Source organism: Gopherus evgoodei, chromosome 2, assembly GCF_007399415.2.
Source record: "Gopherus evgoodei ecotype Sinaloan lineage chromosome 2, rGopEvg1_v1.p, whole genome shotgun sequence".
NCBI classification, from domain to species: Eukaryota; Metazoa; Chordata; order Testudines; family Testudinidae; genus Gopherus; species Gopherus evgoodei.
The window spans coordinates 102,167,090-102,190,360 of record NC_044323.1 but is presented as its reverse complement, the minus strand read 5'-3'; the positions used below and the strand labels follow the sequence as shown (position 1 = coordinate 102,190,360).

General features: G+C 39.1%; 1 protein-coding gene across 2 annotated transcripts in view; it reads right to left on the bottom strand.

Moving 5' to 3' along the window:
- Positions 1 to 23,271, bottom strand: part of ADCY1 (adenylate cyclase 1) — a 380,070-nt gene that overhangs the window by 131,464 nt on the left and 225,335 nt on the right. For both annotated transcript variants that reach the window (XM_030551445.1, XM_030551444.1), the window contains exon 3: positions 9,469 to 9,587. In XM_030551445.1, coding sequence (XP_030407305.1) covers positions 9,469 to 9,587 — 119 coding nt within the window. The remainder of the gene's footprint in view (positions 1 to 9,468; positions 9,588 to 23,271) is intronic.

The following is a 23,271-nucleotide window of genomic DNA, read 5'->3' as shown; positions in this document are numbered from 1 at the left end:
CAGATTGCCATGCTGGCCAAACAGGAAATGAGATTCAAAAGTTCGTGGGCCTTTTCCTGTCTACCTGGCCAGTGCATCTGAGCTGAGAGTGTTGTCCAGAGCAGTCACAATGGAGAACTCTGGGATAGCTCCCGGAGGCCAATACTGTCTAATTGTGACCACACTACCCCACACTACCCCAAATTCGACCTGGCAAGGTCGATTTCAGCGCTAATCCCTTGTCAGGGGAAGAGTACAGTAATAGATTTTAAGATCCCTTTAAGTTGAAAAAAGCAGATTCGTCGTGTGGACGGGTGCAGGATTTAATGCTGCTAAATTCGACCTAAACTCGTAGTGTAGACCAGGGCATAGAACAGAAATAAATATGGTAGTGCCCATAAGTGCTCTTCAGATTTACCCCCAAAGCTCCACCAATGTACTTCATTTTGGACCTACAATATCCTTGCTTGACAGACCTGGGATCTGTCTTTCATGAAATCAGTCAGCCAATGCCAAATCATCATACTAAATTCCCTGAAGTTTTTGAAATACACTCTTTTGTGCATTAAAGATTTCTAGAAATTGATCCAAACACACATTGGAATTCAGCTATCCAAAAGGTAAAAAGCAAGGACCGGTACAATCCAATGTACCATCTACCTGTCAGAGTTCAATTATATTCAGTTAGACATCATTGGTATTTTCTTTCATGAATTATTACTATTCTATTAGAAACTCTATTTGGTTTCTCTTCTCTGTCATGCCAGAAGTTCCCAGGATCTATATAAGCATATGATGAGTTTTTCTGTTTATGCCTGATGTATTGCTCTCTGCGTTTTCCTATTCCTATGCAGCCAAATTTTCAGCAGTGGTCACTGATTTTGGCTGCTCAACATGAGACAGCCAAATGTCTCATGAGATGCCTCACGCTGGGCACCCAAAATTAGTGGCTACAATTTTAGGAAATGGTAGCTTTAGAATTTTATGGTGGTTTGTTTTTCAAATCTGGAAACTTCTTTAAATCTTTCAAAAACAGACAGTAAAACTCAAGTATTTGCTAATCAGGAAATAGTCAAATCAACACTCAGGGCAAACACTTACACTTCACAAACTGCCCAATGTTGTAATGGAAAGAATGTAAATGCTCAAATAGTTAAATGTTATATATAGTTGGTGACCTACAGTTACTTTTAAGAACAGGTATGCTGTATGCATTTACATCTAGAACTCTTAATTATTTAACCATGGCCTACAGCAAAGGTACTCATTTATTAGCTTTGCTTAAAGGAGGGTTATTTTACAGAATTGACACAATGAGTTATACAACAAATACATTCATTTAAAAGGAACATTTATTTGGCACAAATGTTGATCCTCATATTTCGTCCATAGGGTTTTCATTTATTAGCAACAGGCCAAATTGGGGATGTATAAAGTTACCCACAACACATACTTGCAAACACTTTTATTTCATACATCACTAGTATATGCATAACTAACTATGTAAAATATATAAAGAGTTGTCTGTTAAGAGAGTTCTGAAATGTATATTGTTACATTTGTTTGTGAAATCTGAAAGGTGAATTTCTCTATATCAATACTGTTAATTGAACGTAGACACTTTTTAAAGTTAAGAAAATCTTTATATATGTTATCTTACCTTATGATTATTTCCATTTAAGGTTTAGGGGTTTTGTTTGTTTTTAATAACTGTAAGTTCTTGAACATTTTAATTGTAATGTTCCAATTATACACAGCTGAATATTAATTACAAGTCTTTATTACAAATTTATAATGTTCAAAAATGGCTGTTTTGAGTAAAAAGGCAGTGAAAATGTCAAGTCAAAATTGGACCTCAAATTAACTCTGTCCTCTTGTGCGTATGCACAACAATACAGTTTAATTATATGATTTCAAATAACTGCAGGATACTTGCCTCATTCCATGTATAGCTCGGACAACACACACTGAATAAGACGAGGTCCTGTGGATCTGTGCCTTATGTTGGATTAAATTATATTTTTTCATTACCACAGTGAAAACCTATAGCAAGCCATAGATTTAGTCTGTAAGTCATATTATTCATTCTACAACTCATATTATTTAGGCATGGATTTATTCTCAACAAGTGATAGCAAAACTGAGTCCTCAGCACAGAGGACAGACAGTATGCAGTGAATGAAGTAGGGGTCTTCCAAATTTCAGGCCTCTGCCATATCCTGTATTGCAACCTCGTTCATTCCATGGTTTATTGTTGTGCAAAGAGTGGGGTGCATTTAGGCCCTATCTTCTACTTATGGGGGGGAAAAAGTATTTTACACACACAAAAGTGGAACGAAGACTCATTTTCCAGTTCAAAAACATTTAATACCATATAGGTTAGTACTGGTCAGCAAGATGTTTCATTGGTTCCATGTACTCCCCATCCATCAGTATCCATCCATTATCTTTAGTATTATATTTAGGTTGTAAGCTGCTTGGGGCACAGACCATGTTTTTGTTCTGTGTGTGTAAATCACTTGGCACAATGAGGTCCTGATCCATGACTGGGGCTCATCTGTGCTACAAGTAATAAATAATAATAATAATTCCATTTTGTTGGATAAACACATTGCTTTCCATGATGTCCTTCCCCATTTGTTGGAATTAAAGGGACATTGAAAGGAGGAGAAATTCATCCCTATAGTAAGAACATGAGAAGATTATATGCTTTGTGTAGCCACAGGATTTCTAAAGTTGTTAAATAGAGCAATTACAAGAAAATAATACACTAGAGCTATGTTGTGACCTAATTACTTGCAATGTAACCAGTATGTGAATGGTCCAAGTCCCTATCTGGTCCTCAACAGAGCACACCGACCCTGAATTAGCATCCAAACTCACTCCCTGCCTGTGGTTTGGCTTTATTGTTCACTCAAAAATAATGCCTAATCCGTCCCACAAGGATCTTCTCTGCCTTAGCTCCCTCCCACTGCCCTTATAGCCTTAATGGCATTAACAAGCTGCACCTGCCACAATGAGTCAGCAGACCTTCAGCATCTTTCTGCTCGATTCCAACATCTGCTAAAAAGTGTGCCTCAAAATTCTGCTGCATAGCATAGCAGATCTAGGCTGCTATGGTTCACTGCTATATCCCATTATTTATATAGCATCCTTGGTTTTGGAAGGAAAACACTGCAAATACCATAGCAAATTTAAATTCTACAGATAGCGAATGTTCACTTTTTCACGGTGTTCATGCATACACTTTATTCACATAAAGAGTCCTATTGACTTTGTTGGAACTACTCACATAAGTAAGTGCTCAGCAATGTGAGTAAGGATTGCTAACTGAGCGTTTAGGTCACTTTCAGTCAACATACAATAAGAACAATTTTCTAGTATAACATACTGTCACAGGACGGAATCTAAAACAGTTTGATAAATAAAACTGTTTCTATAGGAACATCTACATTTGAGCTGGGAGGTCTGATTCATAACTTGCTTAGATGAACCTGTGCTAGCTCTAAAAATAGCAGCATAACCAGGATAGCACAGGCAGCAAGTTAGTCTAGCCACCTCTGGGTGGGTACATATTCCATGAGCTAACCTGAGCTGCCACCCCTGCTACCCAGGCTATGCTGCTATTTTTAGCATGGTAGCTGGAGCACAGCTGGCATGAGTATGTCTATGGGAATGAGCTGGGAATCACATCTCCAATGTAGACACATTTTGATGTACTAAGATTTACAGTAGGTTGTGTGAATTATGAACTAGGTGTTGTTGGAGGGAAATCATGCAAGGAGGAAAATATATTTTATTTTTTTAGAAATTTCCTTAAAATCAAATCCCAGTGAACCATCTGCCTAAGGAGCATCACATAACACAAGCTTTGAAACCTTGCTACAGGGTAAATTAAGGGAAGTTTTAAAGCCATCTTGACATTTCATAAACATCTGATTTTTAATAAGACTAGTATTTCTGGTCTGATCTCTCTTGGGACTAAAGATTCCACTATTAATCTAGGAAATGTACTGTTTCTTAAGAATAGTAGCCTCTATTTAGGCCTTGAATATCCAACCCTTACATGGTGGCAAGCATTTATAGGAATAATCCCAGAGATTTGCAATGGGACTACTTTCACAAGTAAATATCAAAAGAACCTATAGGGTGTGATCCAAAGCCTGCTGAAGACAATGATAATGTTTCCACCGACATCAATGGGCTTTGGATCAGGTGCTCAGTTTGTAAAAGATCAATATTTTCAATTTAATTCTATATTGTTGCCTGCATTTAGTGTATTATTAAAATTAGGCTAAACTAAACTACCATAGTAGAGAGTAGAAAATTCATAGTAGCTTGAATGCTCATTATCCATTTGTATCTTGAAGAACATGATTCATAGAGCAGAGTGAGTACTTGTCTGTTTACATTCCAAACTGGCCAGATTTCTGTAAGCTGCATATATTAAAATAGCTCTATTAGCACCTGATTATGAGTAAGAAAAGCTAACTGCAAAGTAGATGAATAGGCAGATTCTCTGCAGGCCCATATAAAGTGTGCAGATGAGATTTTTTTTAGTCTTATAAGCAGATGTTATTTTTATTGGTCTTATAAGCAACACCTAGCAACTCCAACCAGGTTGGAGTCCCATTGTGTTAGGCACTGTACATATATATATACATATATATATATGTACAGTGCCTAACACAATGGGACTCCAACTTAACAATAATATATATATTAGTAAGAGATGGTTTCTGCTCTGAAGAGTGTACAATTTAAATAAAGCAGACAAAAAATGGAAAAAAGTATTATTATCCCCGTTTTACAGAAAACTAAGGCAAAAACTGATCATCTGTCCTGATCCACCCTCTTTGTGCCACTCTAAACCTGCTTTTCAATACCATCCCCCCCCTCCAATGCCTTTTCCACATCTTTCTGGATGCTGTGATCATGTCAGACATGCAAATCTAACCACATCTTTCTTTCTGCTTTCATCCCTTTATTTTATGAAGAACTTTTTTCAGGTAACCCGTGGCATTTGCATTTGTTCCTATTGTTACATTGAACAGCCCCATTAAAAACAAAACACCGCAAGCAAGCAAACAGTTTGGTTGCTTTCTTGATAACTAACCCAACAATTGTTGTCTCTTTGAGGTCAAGGTCCATCCATTAGATAATCACTAATTATTACACACAACAACATGTAGGAAGAGGAAACAAAGCTACCCAGAAGAGTACAGATTTCATCTGCACAATATTGACTCCCATCAGATTATGAAAAGTCCATTTGACCTCTTCCCTGGAAAGCTTCCAAAGATCAATGTTTTCTGTTTTTAATCATGATTTTTATGTACCTCAGTCCACATTCTAGATATAATGAAACTTTGCCTTGGAAAGATTTCTTCCCCCCAACCACACATATAAATACACACACAGAAGCCTACCATAGCATAATATTTTCTTGTGCAATTATTTGGCGTCTGTCTGTGGTCAATTTTGGGCTCATTGATCCTTCTCCTTTGATAGGTAACAGAGCTCAAACTCAAAGTTTTCATGCTCTTTATGGCTTTACATGATAAAGATTAAAAAATGTAAAGCCGCTCTTAACATACTGTTTTTTTAACTGTAAATAATATAAAAAGATACTATGCTATAAACAGCCATGTACTTCAGTTATAAGAAAGCAAGCAAGAATAGCTTATCACTGCTGTGGCTGTGAGTATGATGGAAAAAACAAAGGCTGTAAGTAATTATTTGAGAACCCATTTAACCATTTAAATTCAGAATGATATAGCTACAGTCATATAGGCAGAAAATAAGTTGTCTTTAAAGAAAAAAATCTGTAAAAAGATGAATGTTGATAGGGAAAGAAATGCAGCACCAATAAAGAACGAAGAACACTTTAAATCATAATTAATACTAACATTCTAAGATAATTTATTTAGCACCAATAGTTAGCACAGCATTGCATGAACAAGTGCCTGATTCTGCTCTCTCTGACACTGGAGCAACTCCATTTCTGTGACTGAAGTTAATAGCAGGGTGATAGGAGTATCAACCTCACAATCTCCATCTCATCACTGGTGGCACTTCACATATAATAGTCATAACAACAGCTCCTTCCCAAGGAGTTTACTTTGACTTTTTCCCCCTAGACAAGAGCTTGTGACTTTGTCTTCCTGTCTAGTCTAACCTCTTCTGCGGAGTTTGCCTATGAGAGAAGGTGAGTCAAGATTCCTGGGTATTATAACTAGCCCTCCACCTGGCTAGGTGAAGACACTTAATTGCTCTGCCTCAGGCTATTCATTAGTAAAACAGTTAAAACAAGACTTTATTTATCCTTTTTACTCACAGAAGTGTTGAGAGACTTTATTATTTTATGCTCATGGCTTAATGTTTGTGACATCCTTGAATGCAATGTGCTGGATCCCACAAGTATAAATTATTATTTAGTTGATATGATTATTAATGACAGATTTATTGCACCTGTAAAACCAAGTGAAAATTCCTCTGAGTAAGCTTTTAAAATTTCTCATCTAAAATGTATTAATTTTATTTTCATTTTAGGATCATCACTTTGAAAAGAATTCACTACAAAATTACTGAAATTGCCAAAGTGCTTGCAAGTTTCTGGGAGGGCAGGATTTACTGATATCACTACAGTCACAACTTAAGAATATAATGGTGTCAGACTTAAGGAAGAAGGTAGCTTGCTCTTTGACAGGGCGAAAGGTTTAAATGTGATCCATTGAGTTTATGGAGCAGAATCAAGTTAAAAGCAAATGTAGTTTAAAGTTTTAATCTCGCCCCCACTCCGCACACACAGCTTCCATTGATGTTAAGGAGAGTTTAATGCTTTGAACTGCCGAGTGAGAATAAACTCCTACAGTACTAAGAAGGAAGCTTGAAGTGACTTACAGCTGGAGAGATTTGTCTGTGAACAGATGAGAATACAGAGAGACAAAATTCACTGAGAAACATGCTGGAAAAATGTTTTGGAATAAGCTAAGAGGCACATTTGTTAACATTTCCAACTTGCTCCACAATGGTGGCCAAATCCAGACCACAGTGGGTGAAGGACACCCAAGAGTTCAAGATGTGACATGTACTGTCCTCACTTCACTCTCTCAGTAACCTTCCCTGAAAACATTAGGGTAGAGAGTGGTAGCTGGAACCACAATTTAATAACTCACTATTCAGTGAATATGATGCATCCCTCCCTAGTGAATGTTCTACAAAGGATAGTCTGAAAGAGACTCACATTTCTTAAGCACTGGAGGTCCCAAATTCAATCCCTGGTGATGCCCTGTTATGACAATCATTACCCTTTCACTAAGGAAAGCATTAACAGGTCTCAATAATTAGCCCCAAGTTTTCTTGTTCATCTTTACAAGCCAAGAAGTGCAGGTTCACCTCCCAGCTGACTGACTGTAATTACCTCAACGTTGAAGATTTCACTTAACAAAATTGTACAAAATCCACCCAAGATGGTACTGCGTTGAAACCATCCTGGTGACACTGATTCCAAGTGTCACTCACTCAGCTTGGATAGATTATTGCAGCAAAGTAAACTGAAGGCTTGTAGGTAGAGAATCTCAACTCTTTAAAAGAGTAAGATAAAAAGGGTTCACTACAGAGCCCAACACGACTGGTTCTCTTGGACAAGGGCTTGCTGATGGTATGTCTGAGGAACAGAATGTCTCCTTTGACTCTGTCAGTCACAGCAGCACAGGAATGTGATACAATCTATCTGGCTTAGAAGGTGTTTTCTTCAATTAGTTCTCCAAGCTTCCATCCTTATTACTTTATCATTTGTAGGCCATCTGTAAACTATTATGAGTTGCAAAGATGATGGAGAGGGTGGCATTTTAGTGCTAGCCACAACAAATAAAGGTAGGGGCAAGATGTTTAAAAAATAAGGACCTAAAGTTAGGTTCCTAAATCCATTCTTGTACCTAAAGAAATGGCCTGATTTTCAAAAGTAGGTAGTTCTTATTTAAGGGAGGAATTTTCAAAATATGTATAAGTGACTTAAGAGACCAAGTCCCATTGACTCTGAATGGGACTTGTGCTCCTAAATTGCTTAGGATCTTTGAAAATCTCATCCTAGGTACCTAGTTATAGGCACCTATTTTTTAAACTTTCAGCTTGGGTTTTGCAAAATCCAAGATCAATATAAATGCAGTATTACCAGCCCTAAGCATTCAAAAATTATGATCCAGGACCCCCCCAAAAATAATGAGACTGGCTTAAATCTTTTGATTTCTGAGCCTGTAGGAAGCACTTGGGTCACATTTTCAAGCTTTTCTTTGAAACTTTGAGGGTTAGAAACTCATTTAAAAATAAAAAGGAAAAGCTGAGTTTCTTATGTAATCACAGGATTCCAGGAACTGAGGCTTAAAAAACCCCAAAATCTACCATGAGATCTGAACTAAAATCATGAGTGTTGGTAACACTATAAATGTTAAAAAAAAAACCTTTTTACTAGGGTCAGGAAGTTATTTGGACTTTCCCGCAGAAGTGTTTGGAAACTAAATCTTTCTCTGAGGTAAACCCAAACCCTGCAGCATTGTGTTTGTTCCGAGCAAACAAAGTGAAACTGACTAGAAACTGAGTACAAATTTCAGTGAAAGTAATTTTTCTGTTTTCATTATCCAAGCTGAATATTAGAAGCAAATGAAAACAAAGAGCATTAACGGCGGAAAGCAGTGTTTTAAAAAATATGTTTTCAGTTTTTATAATACAAGTTTCTGCTAAGAACACAATTAGTAGAAAAAGAACTTGAACTACTGGATCATTTAACCAGGGCTTTGCAATAGTAAGAAAAAATTAAAAAAAGACTCGTCGTGGAATGGAAGGAACTGTGCTCCTAAACACTAGCAGGACCAGGTCATTTGAGAGGAGAAGGGTGGAAGTGGGATTGAGAAGAATAGCAAGACTGAGATAACAACAACGGATTGCAGAGGGAGTGCTCATGGAACAGCATGCTACTGAACATGAGAAGGGTGGCAGAAAGAGGCCCTCAGTCAATCATCTGTGAGGCTGAATGCTCAAGTGATGGGGACAGATATACATTTTCCTCGGATGACAAATGGATGCACTGCACCAACATTTACTTCCTTCCCACTGTCTGGATAAATGAGCTATTGCACAAACAACCAATGCTTCCTGTTTGTAGGGAAATATAGTCTGTTACTATCACACAAAATAAATATTCGTATCCACCACAAATATAACAGACTGTATCAGATGACTACTAGGTCATATACATTTTGGTTTCACCTAGCATAACTATTCTAAATTATTTATCAACTCAAAATTGTTATCCACAGTCTCTATAGGCATGTTACCACTTAGCCATCCCAACCTCCCCCAAACCAATACAACGCATCTCCACTGGGTTTGCTTTCTTGTGCTGGAAGATCTCAAAGTCACTGCGTGTCACTCTGTTTGCACTACATGTCATCTGCTTTACATTATTTCATGAGCTGATGTCACTCCTACCTAACATTGTCATGCCTTTGAATGTAAATCTTGTGAAAAATCCTTTCGGGTGGCTTCAGGAAATCTTCTTTCATTTCCATGGCAACGTTCCTGGGCAAAAGACTCATCAAGAGACGCTCCTAAAAGAAAATGTAAACCCATTAGTTTTGGGGTGTATTTTTTTCCCCATTCAGCAATTCTGAATAAAATCGAACCATTCCCCCTATTCTAGCATATGTCCTGAGGATTTCTGTTTCATAAAGAACATGAACCCTTCCCCTCTTATATTTCTGCTGCCTGTGGGAGAGTCTTTTCAAATTCCTCTGTACAACAGAAGAGACTGTACATTAAGGAAAGAGCTAGTTTCAAGAATAGATCATTGTCCATAATTATACTTATAATCATAAAACTAATAACAATAACTTTCTGCATCACCAGTATCATTTATCTGGGAAGGAATTCCAGAATCATTTGCTATGCTTTTGTATCTACTGGTTTGGAACTTAATCAAAGTGTTACTGGGTCTATTAAAGCAGGTTTTTAAACAGTGCAATCTGCTATAAATTTTTCCACACAGCCTGAATCAACTGAACAGTAATAAAGGTACATTTTTATAAAATATGGGCCAGCATGGAAAGGTCTAGTTCTAGCAAGCACAATAGACAACTCCAGGTTTAATGAAAGGCCTGCTATGTCATTGAGAGTAGTTTTATCATATGTCTCTCTCCTGCTTAACCAAAATCCCATATTTCCAAAGGTTTTGGATTCCTCTGATATTGGTTAAATTATGTTCCCCAAATTGTGACCTACTCACAGGCGCTTTAAAAACTTTGAAAGCTACCCTATTTAGATAGTCCCAGAAGTCCTCAAAGAGAACACAATCTGAGCACCAGCACTTCTTCACATTTAAAACTCAAATATGCCAATTTTTGCCCTATGATGCATTTAAGTTTAAGGACCCAACTCTGCAATCAGATCTGTTAGCATTCCACATGGGAGATGGAATCCATGCTGCCACATCTTATTGCAAGGTTCAGAGCTAAAAGAGTGGGAGTTGTGGATGACTGCCCAAGAGCAAAGTTTGGCCCAATGTTTCTCCTTATTTCATTTGGCCAAGAAAAATAAAGGGGACAAAAATTAAAAAGAGTGAAATAAACAGTAAAAGGAAGAAAGAGAATGGCGAAAGAGAAGTGGTTGATATGAGGTCTGATCAGACTAATGCTCTGCATTGTTTGGTAACATTTTACCACATACTCCTTGTGCTCTAACCAGGAGCTCGGGACAGGGCTAAAGTACAACACAAGTCTTCCAGCTTTGAATTCTGACCTATAGTGTTGCTTCCAAAGGCTCATGCTTCAGATATTTACCACATGGAGGAGTGAGTTAAATTTTGCAAGGAAAAGATTACTGATTCTCATGTACAGTAAAGCCCCTTACCATCCCTGTAGCAGCATAGATGGAAGTTAGCATCAATGAGAATAAAGTCCCATTAGTTTTAATTAGGTCTCTTAATATCCAGATATAAACTATAGTAAATAAAGTCATAAAGAACATGCAGGAATTAAATATTTGTGAGTGGCTTTATACATCAACCAATTCCCTTGCAGAAAACTCCTAGAGCATTTTAGGAAAATACACTCTTACTATAAGCTATATATTCCTATATGCCTGCTACTGAGGGGACTGGACAACAGGATATATCACTCGATTAAATTGCCCTGTTCTGTTCACTCCCTCTGAAGCATCTGACACCAGCCACTGCTGGAAAACAGGGTACTGAGCTAGATGACCCCGTATGGCCATTCTTATATTCTTAGAATTTTACAATGTGGTTCAAAAAACCCTAGTGGGCCAGGCTATGAAAGACCCTTATAAAGGTGAGTGGGGGGTGGAAGGGATATCTTGTGTTGCCCCAGCTCCCACATTACACATCAGAAATGTACAGATCTCCATAAAGTGCAGAGAGGGGAGTGGGACAGCCACTGCACTGGATAGATGGAATGCACGCTGCACCACCGTACAGCTGATCACATATGTTAACAAGAAAGGTACACATTATGCTGGAATTCAATTGGCTATAACAAGAAAGTATGGTTTAAAAGGTTTTTCTCATGGTAAATTTTATTTTAACAAAAATCAGAGACATTGCCAAACAAGTCATTAGCAACCACACAACAGCCACAAAATCTTTACACAAACAAGGTTAGTTGCCTAGAACTGATTGAATGAGTAAAGTCCAATTTCAGTACAGCCTTGGAAAGAGGACAGACATTGGTGAACTTTCCAGACCAAGAAGGGAGGTAGCAGAAGGGTTGGATAGCAGAACAACGAAGAGGGAGCCTGGCAAGTATAAGAAATTATAGTTTTCTAGCATATAAAGCAGCAAGCAACAAACAAATCCATAGATGACATCAAAGAGTTTGTCTCAAAAAACATGAGAAAAGCTCATTTCCTTTTGGCCAAAATTTGAGATTCCAAGAAACATGGGATTGAATTCCAGATTACCTTAGTAAGGACTGGTTAAGAAACCCAGTATTTGGACCTATGAGTGAAATAACAGTTCAGGCTATGCAGAAACATGATCAGGTTTAGGAAACAGCACTGTCTGGATCTCCATTAAGTGAGCCCCACTGTGTTGTATCTTCATTTTCCCAGAGAGGGCGACAAAACAGACCCACACAAGAGAAAAGGAAAGGAGATCAGCATGGCTGCATAGAACACTGAATGGGAACAAGAGACAGCATAACAAGCAACATTTATGTTGACATTCATGCTCGAGCAGCTGCTGCCATTGAGGATGACAGAAAAAAGTGAAACAAGCAGAAGAACAGGGAGCATCAACCGATGAATAACAACTTTGACAAGGAAAAACCATACACATTGCAGGCCCCCTTTTTAGTGACAAACAGCCTTGTCTCACATATATCATCAGGATCTAGTGTATTATCATATTGGATCCAAATAATAGACTCACCCAGTACACAGAAAAATATTAAGCTGTATCTGGCTCTCTTGCTGACCTCTGGAACTCTTTAAACATACCTGCAACACTACAGTGTAGCTGGACACCGCAAAGAGGATGACATGCTAGTCTCATTGAAGACAATGGCAAAACTTCTCTGACTTCAGTGGGGCCATGATTTCAGCCAGAGTATTTTTATTCTGTATTTAATCCATTTACAACATATCAATCTTCCACGAACATTAATGAATTTAAAGTGTGGTCATACTCTGCAAAAAAACATTAAAGGGTTCCATGTTTATGGTCTATCCATCTAGAGGACCCAATCTGGCATTCCTTGTACAAAATCTCACTTAGGCCAAGGAATGGCAGAATAGGCTATAAATGTCCTCCATTAACAATGCTGCATTAGGTTTGTATTTTAATTGCCAGGCTTACAAACTCAACCGGGAATCTGGGAATGTCAAGCTTGGCTCTTTCTATCTAATGTCTCATCATTAATGAAGATTTCTGTGAATGGAACTTAATTAATTCTCATGATAATGCTTGAATCAGAAAAGAATCCAGAGATCACTGTCTCACAGTTATATTGGTTGTGCATTGCTAAAAGAAGTAGTAAAAATATTTTTCTTACTAAAGTCAGCAGCTATGACTCAGAATATACATGGTAAACAAAGTGGGAAATGGCAATTTTTATGTTGTCACTATTGTGACCAATAGAACACTAACTTTAAACACACAATGCAAAAGGAAAAGATATATAAAAGATCGCCATACAATAAGGTCTATTGCATTGTTATTGTCTAAACTGGACATTAGCAAAAAAAAACAAAACAAAAAACCCTCAAAATAACTGCCCCAAAAACCTCAAACCGTACCTTTTTTTGTCTATGGTCATTATATTCTAGCCACACAATAAATTTCACTAACATAATGAACAAATTCAGACAGTATACACAGAATATATTATTTTGGAATGTACAGTCCGTCTTCATCATCATCTCCTTGCTACTCTGATAATACATCATTATACCCATAAGTATAGTATTGTTCAGATAAACAATTCCATTGCAGTAACAGATATTAGGAAAGCAATTTTGTTTTGCACACTGTTCAACACTGATTGAAAATACAACTCTCACATTTTTAGTAAGTTACTGAATATGGTGACTTCCTACTCTGCTTGCACCAAAGCAGATATTTCAAATAAATGAAACTGATGGCAAAACTCCTATTAACTTCAAGATGAACAGTATTTCACTCGATGTATTTTTGGAATTACCAATATAGGGCGGTGTTATTGCATTAGGAAAATCTTTAATATTTTAGTACATTGGAACTAACACTCTCATCTCCTGTGTATTTGTATTTCCAAACTTAAATTGCCATTAACATAAGATTTTTGTACTTTATTACTTAAAAACTGAAATGGTTTATATAATCTTACATGTTGTACAGTACAAAGAATATATCTCACCATGTTCAGTTAATACTGAATTATGGTAATTTGTATTACTTCTTATTAACTATATTAAATTTACAAAATAAACTCAATTAAAAAACTGAACTTTAACTCACCCCCAAAAAACCCCATGATGTACACTTGCCAACTGTTCAGTCAAGGAAAGAGTTCAACTTCCAGACTTTAGGATTTCCTCGATTCTGCTATATTAGACTTTTGGAGATTATAAATTCCTTGATCTAGAGCAATTCAACAGCCTGAAATCAGCCACTCTTATGTAAGGCCTCTTGAACCCAGTCAAACTTAACTCACTTGCATTGTTGACTGAATGACATGCTTAACTCAGATGTTTTTATTTAACTTGTTTTTTCCAAATGTTCAATACTTTCTCAAACAAATTCCTTCTGAAGGTTCTATACTGATTTATAACACTTTAGGCAGCCCCCAAACAATAGCTTCCAACACAATATAAAATGCTATTATTTTTCTATGAAATTCTTTGTATCAGTGTCCATATGGGATATGGCTGTGACACATTTTTTAATCCTTTCAGCAATCTGTAAATCACTTATGAAACCAAACTCTCATCAGAACACCGGCCTCAAATCAGCAAATTCCATAATGTTCTTGGCCAACATTTCCCCTCTCCCTTCTGTTGCACACTGTGCTATGGGATGATTGGTTACAACCGTCTACCCACAAACTGGCTGCTTTTCCATTTATGCTCTTCATTTAAAATAATCTATTACTAGTGCACCCATGAATTCATAAAATACCATGAAATCTAGGTGCCCGTAGAACAATCAATAGTAGCAGAAACATCACAGTCTGAGCATGGAACACCTTAGCTGTCCCTCACTATGCCAGGTCATATTTTTAAGGATCATCAAAGGAGAAAAATATATTTAAGACAAGGGAAATCTCATTTGATAGTTTTGTAGATTATTTTATCAAGAGAGGTGTCCTCCCTTATGCTCTAAAAAAGGTAAGACAAACTGATCTTCAAGATTGGCCTTTTGGACATCCTGACCTAAGGCCTTCTATCTAGACTGCCCTTCCGCCATCTCTATTGAGTTTCACTTTGGGCTCCATTAGCAAAAATATCCCTGTGCTATGGTGGTATTGTATATATCTCCAGTAGAATCCAGATACAGCATTCAGTTATAGTGAAACACAGCTTAGAATGAAGTAAAGTGAATTGCTGCAGTGCATTCCAAAAAGCTTTAAGACCTCTTACACAGCTCTCATTAAGAGAACATATAAAGATGTATGCATAACAGTCTTATTCAGCAGCTACCTGCTGGGACTGAAAAAAAAATGGTTTTCTTGACACCTTCACAATTGCTAGAGTCCCGTGCATTTTCAGGAGGTAGAAACAGCTTGCATAACATCCATGGTGAAGGAACAGGAATATTTTACTAGTCCTTCTCCTGCTATAGTAAAATTCTTTATGTTGACAATTTGAGGGGAGAAGTTAATAGACATGTAGATTTTAAGGCATGAAGGGACCATTGGGAGTCTCACCTTCTGCATAATACAGGTCATAGAACCTCACTCAGTAATTTCTGCCTCAAGCCCATAACTTCTGTTTGAGTTCTAGATGTACTGAGTTACTTCACTGTAAGGTTCCATCTCAGTTTTTATTTCTTTTTGAGAAAAAAGGCACTAATATCATTAATAAGAGAGCATCACAGTTCAATTTACCTTCATTTTGGAGCTCAGCATTTACTTTATCAACAAAAACTCCTAAATGCACCCTAAATATTATTACTTGCTACACAATAATGCCTGCATCAGTTTTAAGATAAAATCACTGAGCAGCAGGCTCTCTGCTACCCCTACACTACATTGCATAGCTATTTTAATTCCTTCTGGAGCTAAAGTACTGTAATGCCCTCACAGTAACTTTATGTAAACTTTCCTGAGAGAGTCAAGATAGGTGAGGCAATAACTTTTATTACAACAGCAATGTGTGTGAAACCAGACAATCACTACCCTCTTGAATGAACTCACACACAGAAATGTGATAAAAAACAAAGACATCCCATCAAAGTGATCACTCCATATCTGACCTCTCAGTCCTAACCCCCGAGGAAATTCTGTACAACACGTTTACAAGATAAGTCTGCAAACTTAAATTCATAACTGTGCTAGACAGTAAAAGCCAGAGATACTAATTTTATGGCCCATTTCAACAATTTGTAACACACCCTGCTGCCTGCTAACATTTAATTGCCCCTTCATTTTAAGTGGTAGCCTACAGCATATGTGAACGCCTTATGCTTAACAATCTGTCCCAACTTGTATTTAGCTTAGATTGGTTGCCCTCCCCATACCTGAAGAAAAGCTCTGTGAAGCTCAAAAGGTTGTCCCTTCCACCAACAGAAGTTGGTCCAACAAAAGACACTACCTCACCTACCTCGTCTTTCATATATCCTGGGCCAACATGGCTATAGCATAGTGCAAACAACCACGTGAAGTTTACTATCATTCATTCTCGTCAGCTGTAAAACAAAGGCAGAAGACTGCATTTATACATTATTTTAAAGTAAATTATGTTGTGAACATAGTGTTATTGTTATGTATACCCTAAATAGCGTTAGAGGAAAGAACTACTATATTAAGATGACTTTGCTTTTTTTTTCTTTTTTTTTTTAAAAAGGCCACTAGATGGCAATGTTTCAGAGCATTACTGTAATGTCTCAAAAGTTATGATAATTTGTTAGTGCTTTATTATTGAAATCATAATTATTGAAGATCATTAGCAAAGCTGTACTGCAATGCACGGGTTGTGAATATCAGAGAAGCTGGTGGCTCACTGCAGTGTTATGCTAGAAGATGATCAGTTGTTAAAATGCAGATTTTACATCTCGCAGTTGATTTGTCATTCAAAGCTACCAGATGTAAATCTGACAATCAAGCTAAATGATAGCAGCATCAGCCTCACACAATCCTTCTTAGCACTCCCTAGGGAGACATTCCCACACCACTGAAACCTAATTGACAATGGCCTATAAAATGATCAGTGGCCTATCCCAAAGCAGGTGTAGTTTAGATGCAAGAGCAGTCCCCTCCTTAGGCCTGGTATGGTAGAGAACATTCTACACACTTAGCATTGTTGATATGTAAGAGGCAGCTGGGGAATTTCTGACCTCATAATAGCAATTTCTAGCAGTAAAACCAATTTTTTAGTGAGTCTGCTGTTTCGTAACACATTATTAGCTGACAGAAACCTAAGCTGCAAGTTCAATGTCAATAAGAGGATCAGAGATCTGTTGACAGAAAAAGAAGAATCTTTACTAAGTTCACAGAGAGCCTCCTCTTGGAAACAAACAATATGAAATGAAACTAGATTTACATAGCCAGCCAGCTAGAGACATTACACAGAAAATGACATTGCTTGCCCTAGCCTCTCCGACACAGTAATGGCAGTGACGAAATCTAGCAGGAGCTATATACGTTTGTCCTTGAAATGACGCAATTGCCATTTACCAGCTTGGTGTGGAATGCTGTATTTCACCTCCATTTCCTCCTCTGTTCCCAAAGAGAAGAGTCAATGGGAGGAAGGAAAAAGAAGGCACAACTAAGCAGCAAGGAGTGTGGGAGAAGAGAGGCTGTTAATATTTCTAGAGCGGCTACCAACAGGAAATGCAAAGGAAATGGAACAGCATAACTGCAACTGTTTCCTACTACAGATTAAGGTCTTCTCTCCCCACAAACCTATCAGTGCCATATCATCTGCAAAGGCTGAATTGAGTTCCTATTATTGCTATTGGGATGAAGAAGAAAAGCACCTGTACCCTCTCCCTGTTATAAAGAAAACCCTGCTTATATTGATGAGAGAGTTTTCAGACAAGAAAAAGACTTTTCACAGTAGGAGGGTTTCACTGTTCCTATTTTATGGCAACTGAGAACTTCAGCCAAATTAGAGAAAGGTTAAACAGTCCATCCAGGGAGTAGTGCCCTGGGAGGAGAGGAGTTGTCATTAGATAGAGATCATCTTACTGGACGGTGTGTGCCACAGGCCTGACAAAGTCCTTCAACCTCAACACCATGCCAGCATGTTCAATAATTATGAAACCGTGTTACTTAAATCCTGCATTTTCATACATCAGTGTTCTCCTCCCAAGGACAGAAAGACTGAGGCAATGTGGTAAGCCTTCACGTTTACCACAAACTGTACACGTCAGTCTTGTTCATGTCACTGTTCAGTAAACATTTTACTTTATTCAAAGAGTTTAAGGGTCTAGGGGTATCAATGACATCAGCTGTTCAGGGAAATACCTGGGAAGCTTAGAAGGCCCCTGTGAGGCAAGGGTTCAAACTCATTTAAGTTTGAGGCTGACATAGTCTATCAGTAAATGTTTGTTAGATGTTGTTAAATTAAAGGTGTGAAAATGTATGCTAATTAAGAAGTGATATTGTCTTACGGTCCCCACACTAAGGGCCACACTCCTTCCTTTTTTTGGTTGTACGTAACTCCTATCAACTCAAGTGGAAAGCACATGTATAAGTCCCTGAGGGTATATTATGGACTGTAAGGCACTCTCATACTCTGTTAATGTCTGTGTGTGGGGGCGGGGGGTCACATAAGTACCTAAGATACATAAATACCACCCACTTACATAACTCCAAATCTTCATGTTTGTGTTCTCTATGGCGAACTAAGAATATTCTGTCCATCTCCTACTCCCACTGAAATCAATGGTAAAACTCTCAGGGAGTTTAATGGAAGCAGGATCAGACCCACCAAGTTTGTGTGCTTGCATTTTAGATCTATTATCCAGCCATAACAGCAGTACTGTCCAAATCCTGCTACACGTGCTAAACAGATGTAGAAAAACAAGTGAGATATTAAAAGCATAGCTTGAAAAACTGCTTTACTTTACACACGGCTGGTCTTGTTCAAATAAATAAATGAAACTATCAGAAGGAATGTGGGTAACGTGCTACCATAATTCTTAATCAGGCAAGTACTTGGAGATGTGTGTGCTAGTGGCTGCTACACACTGATGCGCTCCATGATCACGGAGTTGTAAATCTGAACCTCACTTGATAATCGCAGCATTCTATTGTCATTATGAAGTTGACAATAATACTGTCATTCTGATCCTCTCTCATTGCTGCTGCTAAGATGATGGCATTATAAACAGCATCTTCCCCGACACTGCTCATTTTCAAGAGAAATGGTAAAGAAGATGGCACTTCACACATAGTGCAGCACAGAACACTCTCTTGCTTAAGGATCTCTTGATTTCCAACTTTGAACCATGCCTTTGTTGTTAGTCACACCATGCTAACATTAAACCACCCAGTAAACACCCTTAGTCCTCTCTCACTCTCAGTGAGTGATAAGTCCTTTATGCATATAATCTCTCCACCATCTGGGACAACTGCCCTAACTTTCTATATCTGAATGCTAAGAATTATAATACGTAGAGACATTACAACATTAAAATGAGTTGGGGAGGCTGAAGGCAGGGAAGGAGGAATCAGACTTTATCTCTACAGGTTAAAATAAACACATATTTAGAGGTGAGGCACCTCACCACAACATATCACGGGATAGAAGAAATCATTTTGATAATACTGTCCAAACATACAGAAAAAAAATAAGTATGTATGAAAACCTTGATCTGTAGATTCTTAATAGTGGTAGAGCAAGTGGGCATGCCAGAGGTAGATTTACTTTTAACTCAGCAGAGAGAAGCATTATGACTGACCATGCGATAACTGATCTAGACTTCAGGAACATAAAAATACACTAGACTCCTTGTTTTGAAAATCTTGATTTTAAATTTAGGCTCCTAAATCAATATTCAGGAACTCAAATAAGTGGTCAGATTTTCAAAAGTGTGAGCACTGTAGCGACGCGCCCTGGCTCACCGCCGCGTTTGAGAGGGACGGGCCAGAACTGATGCCAGAGTGAGCGGAGCCACTGCCGCCTGTCCCCACCCTCCAGAAGTCCAGGGGCGGGACAGGAAGTATAAAGGCCCGGCCCCAGCGCTCAGTTAGGCGCAGGCTGCTGGAGAGGACAGACGCCGGTGCTCGAGCTCATGCTGGGCCCAGCCTGCCCCGTGCTCGCTACCCTGAGGAGCACTGGCCGAGCCTGCCCCGTGCCCGGTACCCAGAGGAGCGGTCTGAGCTTCCCTTCGCCCGGTACCCAGAGGAGCGGCCTGAGCTTCCCTATGCCTGGTACCCAGAGGAGCCCATGGTCTTGGGCCCACCCGACGATGCCGGCGAGAGACAGGTACCTAGAGAGGGGGAGGTCGGAAGTGGCCTGGGGGTAGCCGACCCCAGTCTGGCTCCAGGGGACCCTGAACCGATGTCAGTGTGTTGCGGCCAGGATCCCCATTGACTGCAGCAAATCTTTGCCGCTGCTAGGGCCCCGGGCTTGGATGCAGTGGAGTGGGAGGGCCTGCGTCCCCCCTGCCACCCTTCCACGGGTGGCAGACTCCCCCTCCCCCTGGCCTGAGGAGGCCTCCTTATACTGTTTAACTCGTTGCTCAGCCCCTGCTGGAGGGTCTGACCCTTACCTGTGTTTGCTCTGCCCTGCTGAACGGCCTGAGTCTGAACTGCTTGCTGCCCTGCCCTGCCCAAGGGCCTGGGCTTCTATACTGTGTTTGCTCCGCCCTGCTGACAGGCCTGAGCCTGAACTGTTTGTTGCACCGCCCTGCTCCAGGGCCCGGCTTATAGACTCTGTATTTGCTCAGCCCTGCTGAAAGACCTGAGCCTACACTGTTTGTTGCCCCGCCCTGCTCCAGGGCCGGGCTTATATACTCTGTATTTGCTCAGCCCCTGCTGAACGGTCTGAGCCCTGGACAGATTGCTGCTGTGTAGCGAGGCGCCCTGGCTCCCTGCTGCGCCTGAGAGGGACGAGCCCCAGCACTGGACCCTTACAAGCACCCAACAACTCCTTATTGAAAAATCTTGGACTAATAGTCAAATCACAATCACACTTATAGCTATGCAATCAGAATCTCATTGCAAAACTAAAAACCAGAAAATCTCTCTAGAATACCCAAAAACCAATTTGGGGATCAAATTTGGGAGGAAAACCATAAATAACTCGAGGCATAGAAAACCAATTGATATGTTTCTGAACAAATTATATGGATCTAGTAACACTTGTCACTGGCTATTTGTCCATGTTATCTCTACAATGGAAAACAAAGCAATCCTAACCATGCAATCTGCTTAGGATTGCTTTGTTTTCCATATATTTTTATATATATCTATATATATATCTATATATATAGATATATATATATGGCAGATATGATTGCAACTTAAAGAGAAAAAAAAAAGGAAGGAAAACAGCCTGGAATAAACTAAGGAAGCTCTAAGAAACCTCACCAATTTTAAGCAATCGGATTCACTTGATACTAATCTACACTTACCATATAAACAGAGATTTTTCTATCAATACTAAGACAGAAAAAGAAATAAGACCACATAGGAAAATTAGCACAAGTCAAAAGATGTACTAGATACCTGTTTCTTCTGTGAAATCTGAAGGAAACTGGAAATCTAAACAAAATACAAAAATATTTCCCACTCCAAAATGAGAAAATTCAAACAAAATACTCCCATACAGGGACAAGTTACTACATAGTCTGGTATCTTCTTACCAGCAGAGGTGTAGTCTGCTAGCTTGGGACACATGCAGCTCTCTAGTAGGGCAAAACATACGTTTGGACCATATGCTGTCCTATTTTAGATTCAAGCAAAGCACACCTGCCAGAATACACATAGCTTGCTGAATTAAGGTTAGGATTCATTTCCTGCAGTGCCCTCTGATAACACATTAAACACAAGTAGGGCCCGATTTTCAGCTGATGTAAATTGCTGTTGTCCTACTGGACTCCGTGGAGCTATACCAATTTATAGCACCTGAAGACAGCCCATGATATTTTAAAGAAATATGAGAACATACGTTAACTTGCACTAAAGAGCTGGTTGGCTTTTAAGATGAACTTATGGGTGGACACATTTGTAGGGACATCAGTGAGGGGGAGGAAGATTTGATTTAGAAACATGCAGGAGATACAGCCCTATAGGAGTATTCAGGATATCAGTCTTCTGCTGCTGAAATAAGAACAACAGTCTAACCACACATTCATAAGGATGTACTATTTTGCACAGTGGTTGGTTAGTGCCTTCCCTGAGACAACTAACTGAAATGCACAACAAATGCTTTGTTGATTTGAAACTGTCTCCCTGTATTTCCATTCTACAAAGAACCCACCTCACGTCCATGAACCCGTGTGAATGCACACACAAGATTACATTAGAAAACAGAGCTTTAGACTTAAAAGTCAGCCTTGACAAAATGCCTTCTCAAGAATCTGTTTTCTTATTTAATTTCCGTGTCATATGTTCTTACTTTCTAGAGTTCTGATGATGATTATTTGCTCTAACAAATGTGACACAAGATGTTATCTACTGAAAGCAATATGGCAGCCTATTCTTAACTATGTAATGACAAGCTTTATAGCCTGGATCTGCAAAGGTACTTAGGTGTTTGTCCTGTTTTTAGGTACCATTGAGATCCACAAAACTCCCATCTGGCTACCATCTAACCCTGTACTCACCTAATCTCTGGGCGATGGGATATTCCTCAATCTCACCTACTGAAGTTGTTCCACTTTAATCAAATAATTGAATAATTAAATATTAATTGAGCCAGGGAACAAGCGAGAATGACTCTATAGCCCAGTAGTTAGGGTATTCACCTGGAAGGTGGAAGATCCCTGTTCAAATCCCTTCTCCACATCAGGCAGAGGGGGACTTGAACTGGTGATTACTGTAACCACTGGACTAAATGTTATAAGGAAGGGCATCCCCCTCCCCTTTGTGCATTTATGTGGCCTCTGAGCATGTCCACTGGATCCCACATGCAATGTAGGCAGAGAAGCACCTATCTACCCCGGTTTGTCGATCACTAGAAGAGACAAGTACATCCCCTACAACATGGACTTGGGTGCCTAGCTCCATGAGGGGCTTAACATACCCCCGTCTTTCATTGGCTAGCATGCTGGCTTTATGGATCACATTCTAAGGCACCTATCTCTCGCTGTTCACTGTATAGGAGCCTAGATGTCTGATTCAGACTTTGTGAATCACTGCATTGTTCCTGTGGCTTTCTAGGTTTCTAAAAGTTAGACCTTTTGTGCATCCGGCACCATGTGTTTGTGTCTTTATCCTTCCTCCCTTATCCTCTTTCATGGAAAACAATGAGGTAGCAAACAGGCAAAACCAAAACAACCACCACCACTACCAGAGGCAACACATGGGGGGGGTACATGGAGTCACATGCCCCCCTAGATTTCTTGAGCCGCTTCCAGGGCCAACTCCAGCTTTTTTGCCACCCCAAGCAGTGAAGAAGAAGAAAAAGAAA